This window comes from Miniopterus natalensis, chromosome 16, assembly GCF_054644295.1.
Source record: "Miniopterus natalensis isolate mMinNat1 chromosome 16, mMinNat1.hap1, whole genome shotgun sequence".
In the NCBI taxonomy this organism is placed as follows: Eukaryota; Metazoa; Chordata; class Mammalia; order Chiroptera; family Miniopteridae; genus Miniopterus; species Miniopterus natalensis.
Window position 1 is genome coordinate 33,206,074 of NC_142096.1, and position 24,833 is coordinate 33,230,906.

A 24,833-nucleotide genomic window follows, 5' to 3' on the forward strand; every position below is an offset into this window, starting at 1 on the left:
ACAGTCTTGCACCGTGTAACAACATGAGAGAGGGACCACATATATGACGGTGGTCCCATAAGATTACAATGGAGCTGAAAAATTTCTGTGACCTAGTGACATGATAGTGTTCCTAGGGTCACACACAGCACAATGAATTACTGTTTTGTGCTGGTTTCAGTCTATGGATAGTAATGCTGTCATCTAGAAAAGCCTGAGGGCACTCACCTGGGCCCTGTGCACTTTCCACAGATTTCCCCTTTCTAAACCAGTGTTACTGCTGGACCTGCCTTTGTGGTTCTTACTACAATTTTGCAAGATTCCCTTCAGCAATATCCATTAGGAAACTTTGAAGATAATAAGTTTCTTACAGGCCCTGGAGTGTACAAGGCAGCTGGTTGGGGTTGGGGGGGGGCAGGTCCAGAGAAGAAACAGGTAGCCCAAATGCTAGTTATTAATATCAAGATGTCCAAAACATGTGGCTCAAATGGTCACTTATGGAGATCAAGAGTGGAGTGGGGTGGGGTTGGGGGGATGCTCTTTATCTAGTCCTGTGGCTGGCGAGGTGTTTATTCCAGATAGCCTTCCTTGCAGTGGCCACCTTTGCAATCAAAGCTTAAACCAGACACTTGCATTACAAAAAGAAAAGCCAACTGTAGGGCTTAAACTTACTCAATTACTCACATGTTTGTGGTGATGATGGTGTAAACCTGCTGCACTGCCAGCAATGTGAAAGTACAGCACATGCAATTATAGTAGTAGGCTATACCATCTAGGTTGGTGTAAGTACTCTCTGATGTTCACACACTGGCGAAATCGTGTCATGTCGCATTTCTCAGAATGTATTCCTATCTTTAAGCATGACTGTAGAGTAAAAGGATTGTAGACTATTGGTTGATCTAGGAGTTAATTACTCTAGGAGTTTTCTTATTTTATTTATTTATTTAAAATATATCTTTATTGATTTCAGAGAGAGGAAGGGAGAGGGGGAGAGAGAGAGAGAGAAACATCAATGATGAGAGTCGTCATTGATCGGCTGCCTCCAGCCTGCCCCCGACTGGGGATCGAGCCTGCAACCCCTGCATGTGCCTTGACCAGGAATCGAACCTCGATCTCCTGAACCCTAGGTTGATATTCAACCGCTGAGCCACGCCTGCCAGGCAAGTTTTCTTATTTTAAATGAGACAAAATTAAAGAGGAAGGAATCTTAAATTGTTCAGATCACTACCTGGATTTGTACTACTATAAACATCTTAGAGATATGGAGAGAAGAAAGTTCTGATTTCAAAATTTATTCAGTCTTTCAGTTATTCATAATTTAAAATTTTGCTGATTATGGTTAAAGTGTCTACTGCAACCATGTAATATGCTGATAATTCTAAGAATGTAAAACAATTTTTTTTATTTTTCAGCTTGCAAATGTCCTTGAAATAGACTTATCCCTGGTTAAGGTATGTAATTTTTATACTCTTTTTACTTAGAGTGTAAATACTGAATGGATTTTATCATAGATTTTGTCTTGATAAGCTATGGAGAAACAGGCAGTGAGATTCTTTTTAGCTGTCAGAGGGAGTGTGCACAGTATGGGGGTGCTTACAAGATAGAAAAGAGCAAGATAAGCTCCTGAATCAGTGTTCCACCCCACAGAGTGAAAGGGAGCACCCACACATCTGTGCAGAGCAGGAAGCAGGCTGATCAGTGTCTTGTAATGAGATAATTAAAGCAACAACTCCGCCACTGGGATAGATCTAGGAAGGACCAGGCCAGAGAATTGGATGCATTCCCTCTTCTATATATGTGAAGTTCTAAGGGGAAGAACAGCCTACTGAAAATGTTTTCTACTTATGGGATGAAAATGTTTGAGGATCACTATAGGCATAGTCTGTGGTAATATTTTGTCTACAAAGGTTCTGATGTCTGGTTTATTTTAAATGCTCATTTCCTATATATATTTCTTTCAGAATGCTGTTTCAATGTATTGCCGATTGGGCTTTGCCCATAAGAAGGGACAAGTAATAAATTTGGATCAACTTCATCCGTCCTGGAGAAACGTTCCATCTATAAACAGATTAAAGTAACTCATTTATTTAATATGAGATATTAGAGTTTTCTTTTGGAAAGTGAAACAAAACATACTTTTACCTACAAAAATTTTACTTATTCACCCTGTCATTTGAGATGAATCTTTAATATTAGTGGGGTTTTTAAATCTTTGTATGTGTTGAATCTTTTTTAGAATCTGAGGAAAACTAAGAACCCTCTCCCCAGAAAAAGCATATACAATATTTCACATATAATTTTAAAGGGTTTTTAAATTCCCTGGAGCCTGTCTATGGGTCTTGGTTAAGAACCTTTGCTCTGTGAGGGCACAGCATTTTGGGGCTACATCTCAATTTCAGGCTTGATTATGACTGGATTTAGATGGGTGTTTATAATTTAAGTACTGACTTCATTAGCTACCTTTATGTAAGATTATTTATATGATTTTTAAAAAGTGAATAATTTCTTCATTAATAGGAGTACTTTAGACCCACAAAAGATGCTTCTATCCTGGGATGGCGGGGAAAGCAGGAGTCCTATACAAGAAGCTTCGTCGGCTACTGACACTGATACAAATAGTCAAGAGGACCCAGGTTAGCAGTTACTTAATTTAATTTGGAGTTTCTCTGCAGATATGGCATGTGTCTGCACAGAGTGAACTCTTTGGACTTAGTTATTTTATAGTTTTGTTCTAGATGTCCCTCGTTCAGTGTGCAGTCTTGAGTACTAACCAACATGTTGGGCACCATGCTAGGTCTTAAGGGTATAAAATTGATGAGTAAGGTACTTGCCTTGTAAGAATTAAATCTAGGGAGAGAGAAAGCAGTGTAACCACAGAAACCACAACAGTGTGAGAAATGTTACAGTGTTTGTGGGGGCAAAGAGGTAGAGCCCCTTGCTGGCTGGAGAGGTTCAGTAAGCCTTCTGGGAGAAGATGATATTTGGGCAAGAATAAGAGCTAGCTGGTGAGTGAGGGAAGGCCGTAGCATGGGCTCAGCACAAAGGGTAGCAAGGCATAGGGATTGGGAGGCCGCACATGGTTTTATGTCGAGGTGGAGAGGAGGAGCACAGCAGGGGCTCCCAGTTCTTCCCCAAGTGGCTCTGTTACCTGTGCCAGGTGACCTGTCTGAAGAAGTTAGGCTGGTTAGTCTTAAGATCTCACAGTTATCAAGTCTTGGTTTATTACTGCTTTTCAAGAAATTTACTACAAAAGTGAGTGCTTTTAAAATCCTTTTTTTTTTTTAAACTTTATATTGGGACCTCTTAGGTTGACAGTATTGCTTATACTTAATTATGTACTTTCTGGTTATTAAATGAAGCCAAAATGATAAGCAGATCATAAGCAAAGAATACTTTTCATTTACTTCATTTTAAATTATTTTTTTCCAGCTGACACAGCCAGTGTAAGCAGTTTAAGTTTGTCTACAGGATATACAAAGCGTATTGCGTTTCTGTTTGACTCAACTCTCACTGCCTTTTTAATGATGGGAAATCTTTCACCAGTAAGTCAAATTCTTGTTTAAATACAAAAATGTTTAAAGTAAAGATTAGATATAAAATAATTTAGTGCTGTGTATCTTTTTTATTAAGTACTAGATTTTATTCTTGAAAACGTAACTGCCTTTGCTTTTATTCCTTAGGGGAGTATAGTAAACTTTTAGTGACCTTTACTTTTGTAATGAGAAGAATTAGCCTCTCACCTCACCCACCCTTAAGTTTAAATATATTAGAAAGCATAATATAAATATAAGATGCTATGCTCAGCATAAAAAGGGAAAACTAGAATTTGAATGACTTGTATAAGGCACCAAAATACATTTTAGTGTTTTTGTTTTCACTTCTATATTGCAGAACTTGAAAAGCCATGCAGTCACCATGTTCGAAGTTGGCAAACTCTCAGATGAGTCTCTGGACAGCTTTCTTATAGAGCTGGAAAAGGTAAATCTAGATTGCTTGTTATGGGCTGTCAGGGCATTTGGAACCTTTTCTTGCTTGATAAAGCATCAGTTATTGATTTATGTAGATTCATGGTGTATTCTTTCTCGTTTCTCCTTCATTCCCCACCTGAACACTGTGGTAGTCATTTACATTTAAACATATCGAGTAGATGAATGAAATTTGTGATTTTAAAAATGACTTATCTATCTCATCTAACTCAGCATAATTTGATATAAAGAAGAAATAGGGTATAGAAATCTTAGTCTAGTGTAATTTTTTAAATTGCATTTTTCTAAAATAGTCTTTTTGTATGTATGTATGTATGTGTGACTCTCTGAGATCTCCTCTTACAGTTTCATTTGAAGTTTTTGTTCCACCTGTCCCTGGGTATCATATTTATGTCCACTTACTACCCCCTTTATCCTCCTGAATACTTCAGCCATACAGGGTGGGGCAAAAGTAGATTTACAATTGTTTGTATGGCAAATGATTAATAAATAATGATATAAGAATAAACTCTTGTGTTTTGTGTACTCACAGCTGTAAACCTACTTTAGCCCCAACCTTTTGCTTTTTACCACCATTTTTCCTGTGAGGACAGCCTTGGTTTCCCTTAGCTCTAAGCCTTGGTTGCCCTTTGAGCGTTTTCATGCCCTGGATATTGTATTCTGTCCTCTGCTCTTTATGCAAATATTTCTTGTGCCTAATCTGTTTCTCGACTAGTAATTGTGGTACCTTTTGTGCTTTAGTGATGAACACTGTGTGTTAAATGGGCTGTTTAGAGAATTTTTGATGATTTTGTAAATTCCTTTATATCTTCTCTTTAACATACAGCAAAATTCACTCTCTTGAGTGTACAGTTTTATGAATGTGTTTCCAGTTTTTGTGAGACAGTGAATATAACTATAATTGTATGTGTGAACATAAGTTTTCATGTCTCTTAATTAGACATCAAAGATTGGGAATCCTGGGTTATATGTCAGTTATATGTTTACCTTTACTAGCGATTACCAAAATATTTTCCAAAGTTGCTGTGCTGTTTTTGCATTCGAGCCTGCAATAGGTGAGTTCAGGTTGCACTATATCCATGCTATGTGGATGTCTTTTTGATTTGAGGCAGTCTGTGGGTATGTAGAGGTTTTTTATTGTAGTTTTAATTTGCATTTTCCTAATGACTAATGATATTGAGCACCCAGATTTGTTATTATTTTTCTTCCATATCTAGTTTGGATATTAACATTATTAATTTAGATGCTATCATATGCCCACCATATATCTCTTTGGTGAAATGTCTCCACATCACTTGCGTATTTTATTGGGCTGTTTGCTTTTCTTATTATTAAGTTTTTAGTGAACCATATATTTTCCAGGTACAAATCCTTTTTCAAATTCGTCTTTAGCCAAAATTTTCTCCTAGCCTGTGGCTTGTCTTTTCAGATTGGGTGTGATGTATTATAGAATTGGACCCCTGAATCCTGTATCTTAAAAAAAAGACTTTCCGTAACATTTTTTCATTGCTCCTTCTCCTAGGACCTTTACTTTTTCAACGTAGAAATAGATTTGAGGTAACCCTTGTCCTTAACTGGTCTCTTTTACTTTAAATTTCCATTATTCCCTCAGTGCCTTTAACACCTTATTAACCCCACTTCTTATTGTGTATCCTCTTTTGCCAATACATTTATATTATATTCTTGTGCATTTTAAGTTCTGTTCTTCTGACTTTTATTTTTCTTACCTCATCTAGTCTTTTATCGAATATGGCAAATTGGAAAATCACTTTTACTCTTTACGTATCTATAATCTTTCTTAGCACATAGTCTTTCTTGGGAAGATCTATTAGTGTGAAGTTTAGTTTTTAAAAATAGTTTCTTGGCTGTTTTTTAAGACACCTCATCTTGATTAAATTTAATTGGTTGATCTTATTTAATGCAAATCTCACTTAGTTATTTCCCGCTGTAGACCTGTCCTTCCATGTTCTGTGTTGTTTTTGGGATGTATGTGTTTTCACATATTAAACAGGTGACTAACTCAGAGTCAGAAGAACATGCATTAAAATGAAAGCCCAGTGAAGGTAGGGGTTTTGTTCAGTACTCTATCCTCACATCCTAGACAGTCATAGCACATAAGAGGGACTCAGTAAATCCTTGTTGAATGAATTTAAGCTGTATTTTCAGCAATGGTGAACAGCTATAAGTCACATTCTCTATTGTCCCTTGTACCCAGTTATCCAAAATCGTGAAGAGGGTGATGAAAATTAGAGGCATAATTGGTGGCTGTGGATTGGAGTACTTTACTGGATGAAGCAGAATATAGACCTTAGAGGTTTTTAAGCACCCTATTTGAATCATACATAGGACATATAAATTATATAATTGTATGATTTAGTATTATTTGGTTGCTAAAATTGTTTTACTTGTTGGGGTAATTCCTACTATCTTCAAAGTTGTGGTCAGATGGAAAAATAGAGATTGAGGTTAGTGTTGTTTCAGTAACGCTGGGGCAAATTTTTGATTTAATGATTTTTAATAATGTCTAAATATCTCTACTATAGAGTTACATATTAGAACGAATGGCATAAGAGCGTTATTTGTTGGAAAATTTATTTTCTCTTGGTTTAGGTTCAGAGCACCGGTGAAGGAGAAGCACAGAGATATTTTGACCATGCACTTACTCTGAGAAACACGATACTGTTTCTTCGTCATAATAAAGATCTAGTTGCACAAACTGCACAGCCAGACCAGCCCAATTATGGTATGAGATATATTCTTGATTTTGAAGATGATCCCATGGAACTTCTAAGAAATTAAATAGCTCATGTTCGCTTATTTAATCACTTATTTAATACATTTTGTGTAAGCATATTGAATTTATAGCTAGAGGCTTGTTATGTAAATTTCCTTGCTTGTCAAATGTTTCTTACCTTATTTTACTGTTTCTCCTCTTACGTGCCACTGATATCTGTAGTTTTTAAATCGGATTAGTACCTACAGAAAGGGTTGGGGTGTTTAATTTGTTTTAGTAGCTGGGGAATTCAGAACAGGCATTATTTCTAGTTAATGTAGGAAGCATAAAATTTCAAGAGTGAAAGATTCCATTGTATAAAAGTAGTAACAGGAGTTTCCTATTCAAGTGCTGCTGGAATATTTGTTTACTGAAGTATTTTACTTTAAAAAATAGACAAGGGAACAGATAACCTCTTTTTAAAGAGTAAAAGAAAGTAGTAGCAATTTTAATCTATTGGTGAACTGTGGCTGCTGCCTTAGGGCGAACTCTTAGTTTTGATAGATAGGTAGTGTTCTCCAACTTGAGTTGGACTGATGGAATTAGAATTTCAGATTCTGATTCAGTAGGTTCTGAGTTGTGGAATGGCACCCAGGAATGTGTGTTTTTTAAAAGGTGGAATGGCTTGAGCACTAGTGTTAAGAGCATTTGGCTCAAGTCCTTGGATATTCACAAGAGTTGCATCTTAGGACTTCATGAGTTCTTAGCACCATGAGTTCTTTCACCCATTCTTTCAAATCTGTAACCTTTTTTTGTCTTTTATGACGTTCATATTTTTTGAGAATATAGTCCCTTTTTGTTGGTTTTGCTAGAATGTTTCTCATCTTGGGTGTATGTGATGTTTCCTCGTAATTAGATTTAGGTTACGCATTTACCTCTAGAATATTATGTCAGTAATGTGTCCTTCTAAGGGAGTGACATCTGGAGGCACATGATTCTCACCTGTCCCCCACTGTGATGTTAATTTTGATCCCCCAGTTAATGTGTTTTCTGATTCCTGTGCTGTATAGTTAACTATTCCTCCCCCACCCCACCCTGCAACTAGTAGGCAATCTGTGGGCAGATACTTTCCTACTAGATTCATCATTCATTGTTGATTCTTGCCTGGACTGTTTTTTATTTTTCCAACTTTAGACTTCTCCCATATTTGATAGTTGGGACTAGACGTTCTTTTATATTCTCAGTATGGATTTGTGAATTCTTATGTTTTTTCAGTGGTTTATAATTAGTCTTTACTGTCTCTTAATTATTTTATGCTATAGTTCTCTCAGATTTTGCCAGTGGGATTTCTTTCAAGCTGGTTCCTGTCTCCTTGTGCTATGCCTCCATCTTTAAAATTTTTTTTGAGCAATTTTTCACTTTCTGGCAAAATAATCTTATCTTGTACTTCTGTCCCCCCTCTAATCCCTCTTCTTTTCTTTTCTTTTTTCTTTTTTTTTACTGAAGGTATGGTATTAAGCTAAGATTCTGACCCTAGTCATGCTCAGGGCTTCTAGTCCCTTTCAGCAGAGAGTGAAATCCTTAAAATCTGTTGTATACTGAGTGAATTCATGTTTTATGGACCAGCAGTCTAGGCATATATTTCTTTTTTTTCTTTTCTTTTTAAATATATCTTTATTAATAGATTTCAGAGAGAGGAGAGGAGAGGGGGAGGGAGAGATAGAAACATCAATGATGAGAGAGTCATTGATCAGCTGCCTCGCATGCCCCTGATGGGGGATCGAGCCCGCAACCTGGGCATGTGCCCTGACCGGAAATCGAACCCTGATCACCTGGATCCTAGATCGACCCTCAACCACTGAGCCACACCCGGCTGGGCGGCATATATTTCTAAGTGCGCAACTCCTGCTCCTATGCTAAATTCAGAACTTGACTGAGATGATTTTGTAGAGATTGGAAATTGGAGGAGGGAAGGGCACAGCTTCCTTGTGGCACTCAGGCTTTCATAATTCCATTGGCCTGGAGTGGATGGTGATGGAGAGGAAGAAAGGCAAAGCAAGCACTTTCTTACAATTAAAAGGTAGTCTAAAGAAATACCAGTGCACAGTTATCTTTTTAGACCAGAAGTAAAAACTATTAGCTTACATTTTAAAAGTGTCTTCTTAGTAGTCACTTAGGAAATTTGGAACTTTCAATATTCTACCTTTAAGAAAAAATTAAAATCTAAAGGTAATTAATCGGTATTTTGTCTTGTACATTTTTGTTTCATATTGTCACAGTTTCATTCTCTGTGTATGCTTGGTCATAATTCAGGTTTTCCTCTGGATCTCTTACGCTGTGAAAGCCTTCTTGGTTTGGACCCTGCAACTTGCAGCAGAGTTCTAAACAAAAATTATACACTACTTGTTTCCATGGCTCCTCTCACCAATGAAATTCGGCCTGTCAGCAGCTGCACCCCTCAGGTAAAGACCCACTTGGAAGAAGGCTGGTGCTGTCATTTCATTCTTCCTCGTGGTGACTTGAAGAAGAGGTTTAACAGTCTTATTGGTTAATTCTCAACTTGCAGATACCAGATTTAAATCGCTGACTCAGAAAGCAGTTTTGTATTTATGCTGTTATAAGATATTACGTTCAATTTGTGAGGTATAATTGGTACATTTTATTTATGTGTCATCTAGTGACTTGTGACACAGCAGATTAGTTTTCTTGAATGTAGTCTTTTAAAGAGAACGTTTCCGGATGCTCTGGGAAGGGAGTCTAGGTTGCCTTGAGGGATAAGATAAATTTAATGAGGAAAAATGAAATGTTTTAGAAATGGGGCTGTGATGTTAAAACTGAAAAGAGGATTGTAGTGGAAAGGAGGTAGATCTCTGGTTATCTTTAAAATTTATTTGTGAAAATGACTTCTGGTTTTTACTTTTTAAAAATAAATCAGGTCTGTTGATTTGTATACTTAGCAAGGACTTTGTGGTCTGTGCGGTTTCCAAACAGTGGGGATTATGTTGCTCTTTTTCAGTGTTACATCCTGCCTGATTTCCTAGATGTGCAAGGTTTAATGGTGTAGGATAAAGGAAGGGATTCTTGTACAAGGATGATTTTGTTACTTGTGCTGATCTAGCTGCCTCAGTGAACACACCCACCCCCCACATTTGTCCTCTGTTCAACTGGAGTGGTTATTGGTTTGCATTTACCAATCTCTTTTTATAATTCTTTGTGTGCCCCCTCCAACCCCACCTCACTACACACTTCCTCCTATTCTTTAACACAACCTCTAGGCATAGTAGGAATTCATGAACTGTAAATGAATGGGAGAATAGTCCCTTTGGTGAGAAATTGCATGTGATTAATAATAATTATAATGAACACTTTGATATAGAGCTTACTGTATACCAGGTACTATTTTAAACTTTTTTGAACAACCCTACTATGCCCCTATGAGGTAGATATTTTATTGCTACCTTACAAAAGAGCAAAATGAGGGCACGGAGAGCCTAAGTAACTTTCTTAAAGTGATATGGCCGAGGGGATGGAGCCCCAGTTTAAACTTTGGTCTGCCTCAAAGTCCATTCTCTAAGTGCAGTGATAAGACGTGCTTTCTTAGTTCCAGCATAAAATTGAAACTATTTGAACAGAGCATTTGAAAGTTATTTTCAGAAGGATAATAGTAGTTAGCGTTTATATGCAGCATTAGCTGTTAATGAGACTATACTTGGTCACTTGTGAATTTGGCTTTTTTTGATAAGTATTACAGCTTTACCTCACCTGCTTTATGATTATAGCATATTGGACCAGCTATCCCAGAAGTCAGTTCTGTCTGGTTTAAACTGTACATTTACCATATCACTGGGCAGGGACCACCATCTCTTTTGCTGTCCAAAGGTACAAGACTTCGAAAACTGCCAGATATTTTCCAGGTATGTTGTGTGAGATTTGTTTTAATTATTTTTGAGGAAGGTAGAAATTGGTATGTGGTATTATGGATAAATTTCTTAATTTTTCTCCCCATATTTCTAAACACCATTTTTTCTTTTATTCATTTCTTTCCCATAGGGTTATGATCGATTACTAATAACGTCTTGGGGTCATGATCCTGGAGTAGTTCCTACATCAAATGTGCTCACAATGTTGAATGATGCTTTAACACATTCGGCAGTTTTGATTCAGGTACAGTGACTTTATTTGAATCAATCCGTTTTGGATTTTATTTTAAAGATTGTAATTTGTGCATCTTTCTGCTGAGTCGCAATCAGATGTCAGTACTTTGAAATTTGTTAAAGCTGAACTGTAAGGAACCAGATCCGGGTTTCAGGCCTGGCCTTTGTCTGGCAGTGTGTGAGTGGTAGAAGTAACATGGACTTTGAAGCTAGACTCAGCTTTGAATTTCAGCCTCACCTTTTTTACCCACGTGGCTGTATTTTTTTTTCCTTTAGGAATTGCTTTATTGAGATATAATTTATATAGCATATAATTCACCAGTTTAAATTGTACAATTCATTTTTTTTTTTTAGTATATATTAGTTCCCCTTATTGGTGGTTTCACTTTCTGTGGTTTCAGTTACCCATTGTCCACCATGGTCTGAAAATATTAAATGGAAAATTCCAGAAATAAGTAATTCATAGATTTAAATTACACGACATTCTGAGTAGCATGATGAAATCTCAAGCTGTCCTGCTCCATCCCTCATGGGGCATGAATTGCCCCTTTGTCCAGCGTCTCCACACTTGTATACACTTCCGGCCTGTTACTTAGTAGCCGTCTTGGTTATCAGAAAGAGAGAGAGAAAGGGAGGGAGAGAGAGAACATTCACATACCTTTTATAACAGTATATTGTTACAGTTGTTCTATTTTATTTTTGGTTATTGTCAGTCTTTTACTGGGCTTAATTTATAAATTAAAAACATAGTATGTGTAGGGTTTGGTATCATCCTGGTTTCAGGTATCTACTAGCAGTCTTGGAGGGTTTCCACCATGGATTAGGGTGAACTCCTGTGGTCACAGATACCTGCAGCCATCACCACACTCAGTTTTAGAACATTTTCATCACTGCACAAAGAAATCCTGCACCTTTTCCTCTCACTCCCCTATTCTCCCAGCCCCCTAGCCCTAAACAGTACTATTTACTTGCTCTCTCTCTCTAGAATGCCTATTTGAGGCATTTCCTATACATGAAATTATATAATATGTGGTCTCTTGTGACCCACCTCTTACTTAGTAGGATGTTTTCAAGATTTGTCATGATTCAGCAAGTATCATTACTGGATTCCTTTTTATGGCCAAGTCCCTTCTATGAATACACCACGTTTTTGTCCATTTATCATTGATGAATATTTGGGTTGTTTCCACCTCTTAGCTATTATAAATAATAATAATCACTGTTACAAACATTCATATACAAGTTGTTGTGTCGACATTCAATTTTCTTAAGTATATGGCTAGGAGTGGAAATGCCAGGTCCTATGATAACTCTGTGTTTAATTGTTCAAGGAACTTCCAGGCTGTTTTCCAAAGTGGCTGCACCATTGTACATTTCCACCAGCACTTGGTATTATCTGACTTTTAAAATTATAGCCACCCTAGTGGGTTTGTAGTGGTATCTCATTGTGGGGGCAGATGATGATGTGTTGTGTTGTGGGCATGTTGAGTATAAGGTGTCTGTGGGACATTTGGGTGGTAGAGAAATCTAGTAGGTAATTGAAAATATTGTGAAATTCAAATGAGAGGTTGAACAGGAGAGACTGATTTGAGTGTCAGAATCAGCATGTATTAGTCTCTGCTGTGCCCTCTATATTTCTTTATGCAAGTGCAGGCACTTACACACTGACACGCCCCATGCGTTTTCCACTTAGCAATCGGAGATCTTTCCATTTCAGTTTGTAGAGCGCTTCCTCTTTCTTTTTATTTTTGTAGCAGAAAATACATACATTTATTTATTTAACCAGTCCCCTATCAATGGGCATTTTGATTGCTTCCAGTTATATATAATTATAATATTGTAACAAGTAATTTTGGATATATGTCATTCAGTGCAGGTTTTTGAGTTTTGCACTCCTGGTCAGTGGTATGCCAGGTGATTATGGGGATTTTCACCACGTCTGTCTCAGAACTAACCCTTGTGCCTGTACACTTGATCTCATCCAATCCCCACTTGGCTGACTCCCGATTTATGTTTGTTAAATTAGCCTCCTTTTTAAAATTTAGCCCATACACACAATTTGAGGCCCATTGCCTCATAGGTTCATATCTACTTAAGACTGACTGTCTTTGCTTGCTGGAGAAAAATAGAAACTTGTTGAAAGCACTTTGATGGAGCTAAAGTAATGTAGAATATACCACTGCGTGGCACAGTCTTATTTAGTGCTTCAATGTCTGTTGTTGGAAATGTAGGTTTCTCATGTACCTTTCAACTTGTATTTCTTCACGTTTAGGGCCATGGTTTGCACGGGACAGGAGAAACTGTCCACATACCGTTTCCCTTTGATGAGACAGAACTACAAGGAGGTACCTCACTTCTGATTTGTATTCATTTGACTTCTTTATTGTCAGTCTTTGTCACCAGTTTGGTGGAAAACATGGCAGGAAGTGAATGCTTAAAATTTTGAAGTTCTGGGGTGTTACCTTTTTGTTTTTAAAGATTGCTGGCCAAAGGGAGTTTTCTGTCATGTGCGTTTTCCCACAAGAATTGATAGAATAAGTCTCACTTAGGACCTTTGGAAGAATTCTCATCTGTCTCGGAGCTGAAGAGAAGTCATTGTCTTGCCCAGGTGGAAGACTAGGTTTTCTGTGTTTAGTTTTTAGTTTCCTTTTTATTGTTTATTTATTTGAAGCAAGCCATAGGGAAAATTTTATGCTTAGAAAGTTGATTCCTCCCCCCGCCATAATGTTATACACTGGTTTTCTTTAAGGGGCTTTTTTGGTTACTTTAGAAATCGGTGCTAATGAACATTTGTCTCCTACTTCAGTTTATAGAACACTTGCATGTATTTCCTGTTTCCGCTTTTTTTTTATTTTTTTGCTGTTAAATTTTATTTTTGCTGATGAGAGGATTTGAATGGATTCCAGTTTGAGCTAAGTTAAGCTGGTTAGAATGGAGGGGGAAAGCCCTGTTTAATGTTAGCTCTTCCTAGACTTGGATATGCAGTCTAGTATTTGATAAACATGCAGGGAATTTCTGTAACAGCCAGTTCACTCTTCCTTTCGTCTAATAGAGAAGATACCTCTTTTCTGTTGAGTATTAAGAAAATATGTACATTCAAAAGAAAAATACTATCTGATTAAAACAACATTTATGTATATAGCACTTGGGTTTCCTGCTACATGCAGAACTGCTGTTCTGTAATCTGTTTTCCTGGTTTTCAGAGCCATGTTGCTTAGATTTCAAGAGAGCAGTGACTGGCCCAAGTAACTTGACCTGAGTTAATTCATATAAGAACTTACTGTTCTTTCAGAATGTTGGCCACCACTGCCCCACCCCCCAAAGGGGAAAGGCGGAAGATTGTTACAGATATCTTTTCCTTTTCACGTGGCCAGACTGCAGAAGCCTCACGCTTGAAATTAACTTCTCTCTTTTGCTGTTGTGAGTAAATGTGTACAAAATGTGGAGAAGAGAGTTTTCTCTTCCAAAAAATAGCCACTTTTCAGAAATAAGTACTTGTCTGCCACTAAACTTTGCTGTTTAACCATCTGATACGTTATAAATTCTGTGGGGAAAATAATTGTTTATCTGAAGATGCAGGGTAGTGACCACAAAATCTTAAAATTCAGAAAAATCTTAAGAACTGATTGGTAAATCTCTTGCCTTGGGAGATTACTGTGTGAATTATAAAAAAGAAAAATCTTCATATTTGGATATAGAGCATCTTTCTCTTTTGTAAGTTTACATATTTATAAGAACTTGAGCTAATATTTAATTTCTTAGGAATATAATTTCAAGTATATTAGTTTTAGTTTCAATAAGGGTAATTTTACTTTTCTTAAATTAAAATATAATACATATTTAATAAAGTCCTGGTAGAAGCCCACTAAGTATTTGGGGTAGAACCACTAAGAGAAGTCTAGAGAATTTGTCACTGACTGGCTCTGTTTGCTTACTTAGCAGGTAATTTGTTCTGATAGAACAAATGCCTCCTGAAGGCTCTAAATCTGTTATATGTGTATAACGTCCTTTTATGTTCACAGATATTTCTTCACTTGAATCAATCTTGGTAGATTAAAGTATAAAAGGAGTTCTAAGAATTGTTTAATAAAAGTATATTTTAGGTTTTTCGTGTTATTTTGTAAAACTGTTCACTTTTAATTTGATGTCAACTCTTTGTTCTTAGAGTTTACTCGTGTCAATATGGGTGTTCATAAAGCATTGCAGATATTAAGGAGCAAAGTCGACTTGCAGCATTTTTGTGGATATATCACCATGTTGAATGCTTCGAGCCAGCTTGCAAACAGGAAACTCAGTGATGCTTCTGATGAGAGAGGTTAGCCAATAGTTGGGTTTTGAATTAAGACCATTGGTATTGAGTTGATCACAACCTTCATATTTAAAAAGAATGGAGACTTTGTAGGGATGTTGACTTATTTAATACTTAATGCTTTTTCACTGAAGTATGAGAAAATGTTCTGTGACATCATTTGGACAAGTATCAATTGTTCAAATGGCGAAAATACTAAGTACATAATTAAAGAAGTAATGACCTGGGATTGGAATACAGAATGATTATTAGGTTGTAGCCCTTTACTGGCATGTCTCTGTTTATAGGCTTTAAACGAACTTCTTTTATGGGGTGATGGTTTCAAAATTTTAGTCTCTTTGTAAAGATGTTTCCAAAACAGAAAGAACAGTTCTTCCTTTTCGACCTTTGTCTTTCTGTCAAGGCACCATTGTCTCAGGTACCCAGGCCTAAAGTCCCCTCTCTGGCATCCTCCTTTCCCACTCTGTCCAGTTGCTTCCAAGTCCTGTAAATTAGTCTTTTGAAATGCCTCTCATGCCCATTTCTTCCTGCTCTCGTTTTGTTCTTTGTAATGCCATTCGAGCCTGAGTCCTGGTCCTGGTCCTGGTCCTGTAAGCAGCCATTTCCTGCTTCACCGTCTTGGCCTCATTCTCGTTTCTGTCTGTCTCCACCCTATCCTGCGTATTAACCATGGCTAGTTTTCCTTACATATCTTTTCCTTGCTTTTTAATTTAAAATTTTATTTTCCAGTTACCTTTTCATGCTTACCAATTGTTTCTGCTCTGACCTAATTTTGGCTTGTATGTGGCTGTGGTTGCCATGGTGCCAGCCCTAGGCCATGATTCTAGAAAACCTTTCAATTCAATTGTCTGTCATCAGTTGACTATTCCTTGAGCCTCTTAGTTTGAAATCCTGGGGAACTATTTACTGCTAGCCATCCAGTGGATTGGATTGGCTCCCTTTGAGTTAGGTATCCTTTCCTGGTCCATTTACCTTTGGCCAGAGGATCTGGGTAACTTTTTATTTTTGACATAGCAGGTTTTTACATTTATCATTGCTGTATAATAGGCAATTTTCAACAGTTGACTGCCAGGTATCACAGGGGCATTTTCCAGAGAAGAAGGCTATGGGTTAGGCAGTCATTTCAAAGCATGTCTGCTATAGCTGTCATGTTTTATTTCATTCATTCCATGAGCATTTATGGAATATCTGCTTAGGTGCTGGAGACATTTAAATTTGTAAGCCCTAAGGAGTAATACCCTAGAAAGGGAGACAAGCAAGTGAATCAGTCTTTGTGTAGTGTGAAAAGACTGCAATAGGGTCTGCTCTAGCTCACAGTGCTGAAGTAGGACAGAGAAGGCATGTCTCAGCCTAGCGGAGCTATCAGAGAAGGCCTCATACAGAAAGTAAAGTTTGGGCTGAATTTTGAAAAAAGGAGTTACCTCCACAAAAGATGATTGTTGTTTATTTGGAGAGTAGCAGTCTTTCAGGCAGAGGGAATCAGGGAAGAGGGTAGCTTGTTTTTGCCAAAAGAAAGGATCTATTGGGCAGTAATAGATGAGAATGGAGAAGTAGGTGAGATCTTGGAGCATCTTATGTGCTGAAAGATGGGAAGTCAAAAAGAATTTTGAAGAGGAATGACATAATCAGGATGCATATTTCCATGGTGATAGAAATGACTTTAGTAGTGCTCTAACTGAAAGTCTAAACTTCTTTTCTGCCTTTTGAATCCTTGTTTCTATAACCTTAGCACTATTTACTTTCTGAGCTTTGTTGTGGGGCTGCACTGTGCATTGTAGCATGTTTAGTATCGTGAATATCACTGGCACCCCTGTTACCATTTGTGACAACCAAACCTGTCTCCAAACGTTGCCTAGTGCCCCTTGAGGGACAAAATTGCCCCCCAGTTGAGAACCACTGCTTTACGGCTAAGGACTATTCATTGTTTTCCATTGCCATTTCTGTTGCCTGAATCTTCTTTTATGTTAGGACTGATTTATTGACAACTTATACCAACTGCTAGAATCTTAATATGGCATTTATCCTTAAATTACAAGGCGAACCTGATTTGGCTTCTGGCTCAGATGTAAATGGGAGTACAGAGTCATTTGAAATGGTCATTGAGGAAGCAACTGGAGATTTAGCAACTAAACAAAACTCTGGTAAGGTTTTAAAAATTATTTGCAATCTTAGACTAATTTCTGAGGTTTAACTCTTTTGTTAAGTTATTTGGATATCATTTGTCTACTGTTACTCATAATGGACCTTTTAATAGGAATTTTCTAGGAAACTTTTATATATTTAGGATAATAAAGTATTGTAAAAATATGACCTGAGAATAGTGACTTAAGTTTCATTTTTCCCGTTAAATATTTAGGTTAATTTGTGCATCTTGTAGATACCTTGCAATTGGGTAAAAGACCACTTTGAACGCCTAATGAAAACTAGTACCTTCTCCTCTGAAGCATGTACATACTCAAAAAAACATTCTTCCCTGTTTCAGAGATTCATTGACACACCCCTACCCCTGAGTTCTCTCCCCATTGATGGGCCATTGGTGGGGTGAGGGGAATCTATGAAAATCCATGGACCTCAGTTGAGAAACCTTGGTCAGTCGTAATATATAAAATATGTGATTAATAAGTTTACATGTCCTTTTGTAGTTGCCACGACAGAAGCAGATTGGGTTCCTCTGGAGCTGTGCTTTGGAATTCCACTGTTTAGTTCTGAATTAAACCGGAAAGTTTGTAGAAAAATTGCTACCCATGGCCTTTGCAGGAAAGAGAGGTGAGGGTTTATATTCATTGTCATCTTTTCATCTATGAGACTTTAAGTCAGTAACAGTTGCTATATCTTTCTTTTATTTTACACATGAACATAGTAATTCCATATTTGTTGATTGAATAAAGGTTGCTAGTTTAAGGGTTTTGTTATATTTTCAGAATTAAACTTTTGTACCTCAGAAATTAGGCACATGCAAACATTTTGGGCATGTGTTTTTGGTTAATTATATTTCCTTAGTTACCCAGATTTGGTGAGGGTGTGGTAAACTGAGAATGCTTATGTAAGAGTATGAATCTAGTTTCTTAAAATATGTATATGTCTGTATAGATTTCTCTTGTGGACTTCTCTTGTGGATTTCTCTTGTAGAGTATGAATCTAGTTTTTTAAAATATGTATATGTCTGTAGAGATTTCTCTTGTGGACTTCTCTTACCGTACACACGCTCAAGTTATGTTATGCTAATAGTGATTATGTCTTATGGTGGAATTACGGCTGATTTTCGAAATTGTCTTCAGTTTCCACATTTTCTAAAATGAGCATGTATTACTTATCAGAGATGACATGTAGGTTTTCCCTCATGACATCTCTGATCCATTGGTCGTGGCTGCTAAGAGGTGGTATTGTAAAGGTCTGAGACTGTCTGGTTAGTGGAAAAGAATATCATTGAATCTGATTGTCATAGTGGGTAACTTGGTAAGGTGATACCCACTGATCTGTTCGACTTATTTAGGAAAACAAACTTGGGTAATAAATCACTCATTTAATTGGCATAATGTAGCTTCTATCAGAAGATTAAAAGTATTCAGTTGACAAGGAATTTTTAACAACTGTCCTCTGAAACCAAAATAACAGACATGAATAAAAAAGTAGAAATACTGCAGCTTTAAAGATTGCCACTATAATTGTTACCTATTTACATATTTGGAAATATTTAGTTTGGTGGGTTGATGTATGTTAAATCTGTCAAACTTAATAATTCCCATCCCTCCAAGTGCATAAATTTTTATTTAAAAAGGTTTATTTAATTAACATTTATATTTGCTAACAGTTTAAACCATTTTAACAATAAATTTTAATTTTGATAATATATGATGTTTTATCTTTAAAATGGTCTTTCTATAAACTGTTATCCCCTAAAAGGGAAAAATTTCATTGACAAGAACCATTGAAATTGGTTTTTAAAAAATTTTAATGTGGTTATTCATGATTTATATGCAGATATAAATGTTTTTAAATTATTAAAATTAAACTCTTGTTAGGTTTAGTCCTTGTTATTATATGTGTTCTAAACTTTTCCTCCCTTTTTTTCAGCCTTCAAAACCTCTTACATTCCAGTCGAAAACTTTCTCTACAAGTCCTTAACTTTGTTCACTCATTCCAGGTAACAAAAACCAAAAGATCCAAATGGTGTTTGTATAGAACTTTAAATGCAAAACACTTCCTTATTTGTTTTGAGTCTCCACAGAAGTAAGACATGAAATAAGCATTAACTTTAAACTATAAATGAAGACACTGAGATTCAGGAAATAAAGGAACTTGCGCCTGAGTTCAGGTATTCTGGGTCTGAAGCTTGGACTCTATTCTGTGCTAGTGCTTCATTCAGCAGAAGGGTGTTAAACATCTTTACAGGCCATGCACCCTATGAGGTGCTAGTTCTTGAGTCTGGTACTCCATCAGTAACTGCAGTGAGCCTCCACCGTCTGTTGTGGTAGTAAAAGCCAGTGCTCTAGACCTTTTTGTGTCCTGTGCCCCTCCCAGTGAAGGAAAGGAAGGATACCTAGACTTGATTTGTAGATAAATTTCTCGAATGAAATATTTCTGTTCAGAATATCTGATCTAACATTATGAAGTCAGTATTTTGGAGTTTTGTTTCATTCTTTCAATAAATACTTGTGTCTACTCCATGCCTGACCCTTCACCAGGTGCTGGAGAAACAATGATGTCTAGGACACTAGTGGAGCTTATAGTGTTGTATGAAACACTAGTCAAGTAAACATTGAAATATGTAAGTGATTACAGATTTCAGTAAGTACTTTGAAGGAGTCAGACTCCTTCAAATCTGATGGACTCCAAAGGTAGACCTATTTTAAATAGGTAGAGATGATGTATTATCTGAAACCTAAAGATTGGAAAAGAGTGTTCCAGGCAGAGCTTAGCAGGCATAAAGGTCCTATGCCAACAAAACAGATGGCCAGTGTTGCAGAAGCCTTGTGAAAGAGGGGTAGTGGCAAGAGGGGAGGGGAGGGCCTTCTAGAATGTATTAAAGAATTTGGTTTGTGCTGAGTGCAAAAAGAAACTATTAAAGACTTAGAGAATGACATCATTTTCTTAAAAGATTAGTTCTGTTTAGAGAATAGATTAAAAATGGACAAGTATAGAAGTAAGGTCAGTTTGGAGGCTATTGTAATAGCCCAAGTAACAGATATTGGTAACTGAGCACCCTTTCTTATTAAAAAACACACATAAAAACAAAACAGAATGACAGTTTTGTATGTATCCACAATAAAGATTTGTTTATTACACATATATACTGTTAAACCAATATATTATGTGTATTATAAAACCTACGCAAAAATAGAAAATTTTAAAGGGTGCAATAAGTAGATATAAGATTTTTAAAATTTTTGTAGTACCATACCCCACTTCAGAGTGAGTACCCCACTTTGGGGACCACTAGCCTAAACTGTGGCCGTGGCTATGGTGAGCAAGGTAAATTAATTCGGGACCCATGTTGAAGGTAGATTGACAGAATTTGGTGATTAGTTAAATGTGAGGAAGAGATTGAGGGTGTGGCAGGAAGGGAAGGGTCAAGAGTGATGCTTGTATTTCTGACCAGCTTAATGGGGGGAGTAGGGAAGGCTGGGGAGGAACATAGGCGGGAGATTTGAGAGTTCGTTAGGAACATGGTAAGCGTGGGTGTGCGGTGCAGCATCTGAGAGCAAATGTCAGGTGCATGTTTGAGTCTGGAGTTCTGGGGAGAGGTCTGTGCTGAATATGTGAATTTGAGAGCCCTGGGAGTGGATGGGTTGTTCTGGGGCTTAATGCTGTGCGAGGGTTTTTAGAGATTGTCTGAGAACTAACCTTTTCTTATGCCATAGACTCATAGCCTATTATTTCTATTTATTGCAAAGCCCTTATCATAGTCTAACTTGTTTTAGCCATTTATGCATATGTTAATACCTCATTGATTATTTTGGGTTTGTGAGGTAGGTCTTTGCATCTCCGTTAGTGCTTTGTATACCATAAACATATCTTGGGTAATCAAGGTCTATTTTTCTCATTACCTATACTAAGTGGTTTGGGAAAGTGTTGAATACAGGATTTTTCTCTTGTTTCTTGATCTTTTAGGAAGGTGCTTCAACATTGGATATTCACACAGAGGCCAGCTTTTCAAGTTTGCTTTCCCAGCCATCCTATGCCGATCTGGGAGTTCCACTTCCGGCAAAAAACTTAATATTTAAAGATGGCATCTTATCAGAATGGAGTGGACGGTTACCTTCCTCACTGCGCATTGCTAGTCTCCATTTGCAATAATTTAGTTACACCATTTGTTGCTCACACTTTCTGCCTTTTTTCTTTCTTAACATTAGCTTTATAGTGCCAGCCACTAAAAAGCATCCTGCTGCCACCGTGAGATTCATGCTTTACTGGTGTTCAAAGTTTGGGGAACTTATTCATGTTTTCTGAAGTTTTCCTCATCAATGCACCTCCTAATGCAACAAAGAGCTTTTTGGCAGCCTGCACTGTATTTTTTACCTTGAGACAATCTGCATTTCTTTTATAAAACAGGATATACTTTATAGTTATGATGACTGTTATGTTTATAAGCAGTCACTACAAATATTGCAACGGTAATTTTATATGTTAGGTTATCAAACATAAATCTTGTTTAGTTTTGTATTTTGTTACCTACTCTTTAGGGAATCAAGGGAAGAAGGTAACTCTTCCTCTGCAAGGCCTCTTGGTATTAAAGTAGCAAAACTATGAAACAGTAAACATCCGGTATTAAGAGATGACATGATGGGGCATTAAGAATTCCTGTGGCTTCTGTAAATTATGTATATCAATTGAACATTGTTGAAGGTATGTAAATCAGCATAGTTATGTATAACTTACCCTTGATTTATAAGGTCTTAACTCTGACTCCAGCTATATATTGACATCTCATGAGAAGTTCTGGAAAACATTCTATTTTTAAACACTGTTTATATGTGGACTTCTGTTGTCACTCACTTTGGGCTTTATAGTTTCATAAAGTCTTTCTGGAAAAAGAGAATTTATTTTCTGTTCTCGTAGCTGTGGCTGCTGCACGTTTTCACCATGACTTATTTTTTGTTTGTAGCTTTACCAATGAATTGTTATAAAATTGAATTTGATGTTTGTAAAGCAAGGGTTGTGATTTTAGGTTAGACTTATATAATAGAAGCATTAAAGCTATGTCTTCTGATCAAAATACTTTAGTGAAAAGCCTACTTTGAAGACATATTCTTAGATAGTTTGGATCTTAAATTTATGTGAATAGTTTGGGAGGAAATGATAAAGGAAAATTGAGTAATTTCAAAATGTTTCTTGAGTCATTGATTCTTTTAGTGTCTCAGATGTTAATTAGAATAATTGGAATCACTTTTTAGATTTTTTAAGTTATCTTGGGAAGTTTGTGCAGTGTTATAGTTTAGTTTAGCTCTTCTCCTAGGATAATTGCTAGTTTAATACTGTAACCAAACTAACTGGTCAGAGAACATATATCTAAAACACTTAAGGCATTAGGAAATTTGGGAATGTTAAAACCTAAACATTTTTGCTGATGATTTTTGTTACTTATAGAACTGATGTTTGTGGATTTTAACATACTTCTGGAAATATATGCCTTTTTAAAAACTTAACATAACCATGCATTCAGTACCATGGCCTACCTACAGAATTGGATCTTTTTGAGCAGATTACCTGTGGCACAGTCAGTGCCATGTTTTGGGTAAATGCAGTTAATGTTTAGTTTTCTACTTTCTCTTATATGAGGTAGAAACCAGTGTATGTTATATGTGTTTGTCTATAAAAGGAAAAATACTAATATTAAAATAATTTCTTATGACTGTGAATCACTCATTTATTTTTCCAATAATTAATATTGTACATTCCTAGTGCTATTAGGTATGTATGTAACTTTTACAGTTTTTCAACCGAAAGTTGCATTTCTTTTGATCAGGGCTCTTTAATCTCATTTTTATCTGCTTTGTTTCAATTAACTGTAGTTATTTTATTTATTCCTGTATTACCGATCTATGCCTACTGTAGTGACATGTACACTAATAAAGAATCAAATATTTGTACTTGTTGTCAGTGAACCCAGTTGTTGGTGAATTTAAAACTTAAAATATGGGAGTGATTTGCTGCTGCATTTCCTTTGAGAGGTAATGAAGGAAGAAATAGAACCTAATAATGATCATGAATTTTAGGGAAAGTACTGAAAAGGCATGTGGCCTGCTCTGGTTTCTTCCATGAATGAGGAAGGATTCTGGTTCCCAGCTGAAGACCTCTCACTTTTAAGGAAGGCAGTCTGCATGTTTTTTTGTAATCCTCACGCACGGACATTGATTTTTAGAGAGAATGGAAGGGAGGCGGGGAGAGAGAAACATCTATGTGAGAGAGAAACAACAATTGGTTGCCTCTTGCATGTGCCCCAACCGGACCAAGGATCAAATCTACAGCCCAGGTACGTGCCCTTGACGGGGAATCGAACCAGTGACCCTCTGGTTTGAGGGCTGTCACTCTAACCACGGAGCCACACCAGGCCGGGCAGGCAGTCTGCATTTTGAGAGCTGTTAGCAAAATGTGAAGGCTGCTTTTTGCTTTCCTTTATGAATTTGACTTTGTTTCACTCATATGTTAACTCATGTAAAATGCATCTCTTAAATCTTAAATGTTGATCGATTTCAACAAAAAAGTAAATTTAAAATATAGACTTTTTTATTTGCCAAAGATGATTTGTGAAATAATTTTTTTGCAGATGTTTTAAGTAATTTTATTGGCTTTTGCTACCTCCCATTTCTTTTCCCCTGTAATGTAGCTTAAACCATGGCAAACATTCCTTAGAAACCAAGAGAAAAAAAGATATCAAAAAGGACACGGAATTTTGTGTAATACAGTTTCACCTCTCAAGTGGGTCTGAAGAACAACAACTTTATGTCATTAAAAAAGATATGTAATCAGATGTTTGTGTTTTTTTTGAATATTGGTTTATTTGATGTTTTCAGTTATCTCTGCCATTCATCTTTCTCTTTATGTTCAGTATTTCAAATACTGTTTGTATTTAAAGATTTTAAAGTACCAAAACTGTAACTAAGTACAGTGGATTGTTTTCTGGTATGATGTTAATACTATACAATGAAATGTATAAAGTGTTGTCAATTTGATTATTGACACATATGTTTACAAATAAACTGGTGTTGATCAAGTTACTGAGAAAATGTGTATAATCTTCTGTAAGTCCCTTTTTAAATGTAGTCATGCTGCTGTGGCTTTCCTGTACATTTTTTTAAACAACCTTTTCATTTTATAATAATTTCACATTTACAGAAACTTTACAAGTATAGTCCAGAGATGTTCCCTATGCCCTTCCCTGAGCTCCCCCTAATATTAACACCTTATGGCACACCTGTTAAAACTCAGATATTAACACTGATGCAAACTGTTTACTAAACTACAGACTTGATTTGGTTTCACCCATTTTTCCGCTAATGTTCTTCTGTTCCAGAATCCAGTCCAGGACACCACATTGCATTTGTTTAGTCATTAGTGTGTCTTTAGTCTCCTGCTGCCTGTGACAATTTCTCAGAGTCTTTCGTGACCTTGACACTGAAGGGTACCTGTTCGGTAGTTTGTAGGATGCCCCTCTCTGTGGGTTAGTCTGATGATTTCTCGTGATTAGAGTT

General features: G+C 36.7%; 1 protein-coding gene across 2 annotated transcripts in view; it reads left to right on the plus strand.

Annotated features, from left to right (window-relative positions):
• The window catches only part of FAM91A1 (family with sequence similarity 91 member A1), a 40,534-nt gene extending 17,303 nt beyond the window's left edge, over window positions 1-23,231 (plus strand). For both annotated transcript variants that reach the window (XM_087825474.1, XM_087825475.1), the window contains 15 exons: window positions 1,392-1,430; window positions 1,941-2,053; window positions 2,497-2,612; window positions 3,409-3,521; window positions 3,871-3,957; window positions 6,576-6,708; window positions 8,992-9,140; window positions 10,458-10,592; window positions 10,729-10,842; window positions 13,105-13,177; window positions 14,998-15,147; window positions 17,178-17,282; window positions 17,784-17,907; window positions 19,216-19,285; window positions 21,253-23,231. In XM_087825474.1, the coding sequence (XP_087681600.1) occupies window positions 1,392-1,430; window positions 1,941-2,053; window positions 2,497-2,612; window positions 3,409-3,521; window positions 3,871-3,957; window positions 6,576-6,708; window positions 8,992-9,140; window positions 10,458-10,592; window positions 10,729-10,842; window positions 13,105-13,177; window positions 14,998-15,147; window positions 17,178-17,282; window positions 17,784-17,907; window positions 19,216-19,285; window positions 21,253-21,438 (1,707 nt within the window). In that variant the 3' untranslated portion in view covers window positions 21,439-23,231. The remainder of the gene's footprint in view (window positions 1-1,391; window positions 1,431-1,940; window positions 2,054-2,496; window positions 2,613-3,408; window positions 3,522-3,870; window positions 3,958-6,575; window positions 6,709-8,991; window positions 9,141-10,457; window positions 10,593-10,728; window positions 10,843-13,104; window positions 13,178-14,997; window positions 15,148-17,177; window positions 17,283-17,783; window positions 17,908-19,215; window positions 19,286-21,252) is intronic.
• The last annotated feature ends 1,602 nt before the right edge of the window (window positions 23,232-24,833 follow it).